At 44.3% G+C, this 5,065-nt stretch overlaps 1 protein-coding gene across 1 annotated transcript; it reads right to left on the bottom strand.

The window, feature by feature from the left end:
• Positions 1-800: 800 nt before the first annotated feature.
• pim1 (Pim-1 proto-oncogene, serine/threonine kinase) lies at positions 801-4,795 on the bottom strand. The gene is made up of 6 exons (XM_085260027.1): positions 4,366-4,795; positions 4,009-4,115; positions 3,837-3,887; positions 3,335-3,701; positions 2,618-2,794; positions 801-2,522 (listed from the first exon to the last, which is right to left on the bottom strand). The coding sequence occupies exons 1-6, from the start codon at positions 4,445-4,447 to the stop codon at positions 2,308-2,310; spliced, it is 999 nt and encodes a 332-aa protein (XP_085116153.1). The 5' UTR covers positions 4,448-4,795; the 3' UTR covers positions 801-2,307.
• Between the last annotated feature and the right edge of the window lie 270 nt (positions 4,796-5,065).

Below are 5,065 nucleotides of genomic sequence, written 5' to 3' on the forward strand. Positions count from 1 at the left end.
ACTTAATGTTGTTTCGCTGAATTCAGGGAATAAGCGTGCCTTTTTATTTCCTGGGGTAAATGCTTTTATTCATCCATGACAGATCACCTAGACACTAACATTCCACTTCTGCATGACTTTTGTCAGAGAAGTCTTTTCCTGTAAAAAAAAAAAAAAAAAAAAAAAAAAAAAAAAAAGAGTTCTTCCTTCCCGCATTCCCCAGATGCTACTCATAAGCAAGCGAATGATTGCCTGGGTTTTCCCCTTTTTCCCTGTTATTAAAAACTGAACACTTTAAGAAGCCCCAACTCCTCTCAAAGGTCTTTGTTGTATATGAATGAACAATTATAATGAACAATTATATTCTCTTGCTTAGAAATCTTTTTTTAATTTTCCTCTTTTGTTTCTTTAAATAATTATTAATACTGAAGCTAGTGCTTGAGTATATCTATCTGCACTTGAAAGCCAAGCGCAGAGCTTGTTTTCTCTTCGCTAACATAGATATAGGCACCCTGCCCTATGTTGATGCCATCTACCATCCTCTTATCTCTTCATCCGTTTCCCGTTTCTGACGCTTTTCTACAGTCTTAAACAGGAAGTTGTATAACCTTCTGGCCTAGTAAATTCTCTGTAGGCGTTAAAAACAGTGCATAGGCCATTGTTGTTTCTAGCTTAAACCCCACCCCCCAAAACAACCCTAAAAAAAAAAAAAAAAAGCAGTGTTGTCAATCCATTTTTAGTCTGTTGCAGTTCTAAGTTTATTTTTAACCCCAGAAAACAAATGAACTCTTTGAAGCAATACAAAGGAGCACAAGTTGTCATAGTTTTAAAGAAACATATTTATTGAAATTGTATAAAAATAGCTTCTAAAATAATTTACAATTCTAATTTGAAAAGATGGAAAAACAAAACAAATATCCAAGCTGCGATCATGCAGCCAGAAAAGTCTTCTGAGTCTCGCACTCACACTCACAACATTCACTCAAACAGCGCAACGAAAACCAGTTACCATCAGTAGACATTGGATGTTTACATACATTAGGATGGAAGTGCTTTTGGGACTATTTACATGTTATTTACAACACATACAAACATACACATCTGCTCTTTTCAAATTTTTCAAGCCATAAATATGGTCACATCTCTGCTATTATTTTTAAATAATGTGGGCCCTTCAGTGATGGTGGAATGAAATATATATATATATATATATTTGTATATATACACACATACGCGCACACATCAACAGCCGAAATTCTCTCATAAATAAATAAATAAGATCTGTGACCAAAAACAAACAAAACCTCATTGAGTGTGAAAAAGAAGACAGCAATAATAAATATCGTTCTTATTTACAATTCTCGTCCCCAGCGATTTTTTTAAGACCTGTGTGAGGCACTGTTTATAAGAAAAAAAATTGAAGAGCAGAGGATGTTATATCTCGGTATGGTTTTGCATTGTGGTGTGCATTCAGGTGGGTTTGAATGAGCGGTTGCCTAAGCCTTGTGTTTGTATACAACACAAGAAGGAGGAGGAAGAAAAGGTTGTAGAATAGAGGTGGATGCTGTAGTAAAGAGTGAGGTAAGTCCAGTTTTTTTATGATTTGTTTGAACAGGTTGCTGCCAGAGCTATGAGGTTGTCTGGTTGCTAATGACATTGGAGTAGTAGAAATAGTGATAGTAGTGGTTATAAATGGCATAGGCTTTACTGATCTAGGCCCACGAGAGGAAAAACAGTGACAGCAATAAACGCTATAAAGCCTTGTAGAGCGTAAGGAGCAAAAAGGCCATTGATGAAAAGCCTTTTTGCTTCACAAATTCAAGTATTTTCAGGCGCCTACCCCCCCAACAATCTCACAGAAGGCACTTTTCTTTGAGAAAACAAAAAAAACTAAAGTCAAGCTTCTCTTCACCAGCGTCTTTGCTTTTCCCTCTTTGCTGTGATCTCGAGGGAGAGAGCGGTGCAACGAGAGCTTATGTAACTCTGTCCTCTTGCCATTCAGCACAACAGCCACACAGGTGTGTGTTTGCTCAAAGCAGGTGTGTCCAGAGCACGCCCTCCTGCAGACTCACGGACGTCCGGTGCCTAGATCAGCGTCCAGCGAGGATGATGTCATGACACTAATGGCTGGGAAACTCAAGTAGTTGGGGTCGTGACAGTGAAGAGGGTCTGACCCGCCAGGCCGAAACTGCCAGATGTGTGCAGTTGCATACACTTTGCTCTGGGGTGTGGGTGGCCAACGTTCCTCTCCACTCTGCTTCAAGTCTTTTGTATCAGTGCAGTCCAGTTCGGACCAGAACAGCCCAATTGTAACAGTCCGCGCCCGTATCATCGAGCCACGGCCACGGGGGTGGGTGTGAAGGCTGAGGGCTCGTGGCCGATGCTGTGCAGTCTGATTTCTGTGGTCTGGTTCTCTGTCTGCACCGAGGACGGTACTACAGAGGAGGACATGCTCTGCATCCACGAGTGGTTGAAGATGTCCTCGAAGGACGGGCGGTCGGCTGGCCGCAGAGACAGACACCATTTGATTAGCTGCTGGCATTCTGGTGAAAAGGAAGCAACATGCAATTAGTCCTGGTCAACACATGAGTAAAGTAGATGATGTGCAACGTGTGACTGAGCTGCAACGTGGGTTTACCTGATGAGATTCTTCTCCGGAAGAAGACCTGCCCCCTCATGATCTCCTCATCATGTTCAAATGGGATGTCCCCGCACACCATGTCATACAGCAGGATACCCAGGGACCAAACTGTGGCAGAGCGCCCGTGGTAGCGATGGTACTTGATCCACTCTGGAGGACTGTACACTCTTGTGCCTGTGAGACAAAAATAAAATAAAAGAAACAAATTAGCTTAAAAGGTGTACTCTTTCTAAAAGAAAATTTGAAAATCTCAGAAAACCATGTGACTTATCATAACACAGTAATAGTGAAAATGAAAATATTTCTGGGGAGAGTTGAATGATAAACAAGGACTGGGGATTTGTCAGCTGAGCCTGTTTCTCAGGCTGTTATCTGGGCTCAGGTGCCAGGCAGCGTGACAGGCAGTTTTTGCGTGCGGTAACAGAGTGCACTGGAGGGAGGGGGAGCAGACATGTGACTTTGTTTACAAACTTTGAGTTGTAAAAATACCACTTCCCTCCAGTGGGGGGCAACAAAACTAAGGCAAAACCTTCCAGCATGTACTAAAAGGCGGCTGTGTGGAGTATGATTACACAAGCTGGGAATTTCTGCTGTGGTCTAAACGGGCAAAAACCTTATAACCCTAATGATGTCGATAAAAAGTATATGTAAACAAGTTAGGTGAAAAATAAAAACAATATACAGCGCACTATATACTGAGCGCAGTGAACTCACCATCAAAGTCCGTGTAAATGGTGTCCTTCAGCAGGGCTCCGGAGCCGAAATCGATGAGCTTCATCTCCCCGGTGCGGAGGTCGATGAGAATGTTCTCGTCTTTGATGTCCCGGTGCACTACGCCGCAGTTCTGGCAGTGCCGCACGGCCTCCAGCACCTGGCGGAAAAAGCTCCGCGCCAGGTCCTCCGGTAAGGCACCTTTCTCGGTGATGAAGTCGAACAAGTCCTTGACGTTCTCGGGTCTCTCCATTACGATGATGAAGCTGTCCGGCCGCTCGAACCAGTCCAGCATCTTGATAACGCCGCGGAAGCCCGTCCCGACTTTTTTCAGCAGGACGATCTCCATTGGGACCCGAGAGCCGTTAGGCTTTAGAGACAAATGACAAATACAGCACTCAATACACACGTACACGCCCTAAACCAACCCGCATGTGTGGGTATTGATAAGTAATATGTTTTTCATCTTAATTAAAAAGGCGCTAATAATAAAACTGCTTCTTACCAGCTCTCCCCACTCCGAGATTCTGTCCTTGGCTACATGTTTGACAGCGACCTGCCATGGCAAAGGAGAGACCGCGTCACACAACGTGTACAACAACCGCACATGTAATAACCATGACAAATAAATGAGCACATAAAAAACGTATTCTAATATTAAAACATGGCGTACTAACCGGAGCTCCGTCGGCTATCTTCGTTCCGGAGTAGACGGTTCCGAAGCCGCCGCTGCCCAGCACGGCGCCGACCTGATAAAGCTTCTCGAAAGGCTCCCTCTCTTTCACTGCAACACAGTATAAACATAGCCGGTAAATACCGGAGAGCAAACCCGCTTATCCGCGCTGGAAACAGCGCAATATAACGGCGCTAATATAAGAATATAAAATATTGCAACATGGCTAACATTACTGTTAATAAATGACCGTCCTCGGCAGTTATTAAGTTAAACTAGCTGCTAGCGTGTGTAGACTGAGCCACTGCTGCAGCGCCGTCCTCCATGACAACACAGCGGGGGGAGAAAAAGGGCGTCTAACCTTGATGAACCTGGAGCTGGATTTTCACCGGCATGTCTACGGTGGAGATGTGGGCCAGAGAATTGAGCTTGGACAGCAGCATTCCTTTAATATCCACCGCAGGTCAACGACGTGTGCCCTCCGTCTTCGTTTTTGTTTTGTTGAAAGGAGTAGTTTTATTCCGACAGTGCGTCTTTCCCGTGCTGAGCTCCGAGTCCACGTTGCAGGAACAAAAATGCGGTAGGGATCCTTTCATCCGAATAGCAGACAAAAAAACAGTCCCTGTGGTCCAGGAAAATATAGCCAAAAACGTAGTCCCGGCAAAAGGATGAAAACCTAACGCGAGCTACGGCAGTCCCCTGCAATGTTTTGTAAACAGTTGAGTAAAAATGCGCGATATAAGGAGATAAGGCAGGGTTCAACCTAGTGCCTCAGTCTGACACCGGCTCCTGAAAATATCTGATCGGGGGGGGGAGGACCCTTATATGACTATAGTAAGGAGGCGGGTACCAAAGGCTGACGTCTACATTGGTCCCGCCCTCTTCCGCTCCTCTACACCAATAAAAAGCAAATACCACATGTCAATCACAGACTGAAAATAAAGCTAACCGGCCTGCCAGACACAGACGTGGCGGGAATCAAAACGCGCCAAAAAGGGAGAGACTAAAGTAATAATTATGAATTCATGTTGGAGGGAAATGCAAATCCAAGGCCAAGTGCT

Source organism: Mchenga conophoros, linkage group LG20 (assembly GCF_057382185.1).
Source record: "Mchenga conophoros isolate Kocher_MC1m ecotype Shallow Benthic linkage group LG20, M_conophoros_male_GT1.1, whole genome shotgun sequence".
NCBI lineage: Eukaryota > Metazoa > Chordata > Actinopteri > Cichliformes > Cichlidae > Mchenga > Mchenga conophoros.

Coding starts and splice junctions, on each gene's coding strand:
- pim1 (XM_085260027.1), bottom strand. CDS start 4,447: ATGCTGCTGTCCAAGCTCAATTCTCTGGCCCACATCTCCACCGTAGAC. Junction 4,116..4,365: donor CCAGCTCCAGGTTCATCAAG/GTTAGACGCCCT, acceptor ACTGTGTTGCAG/TGAAAGAGAGGGAGCCTTTC. Junction 3,888..4,008: donor AGATAGCCGACGGAGCTCCG/GTTAGTACGCCA, acceptor TTGCCATGGCAG/GTCGCTGTCAAACATGTAGC.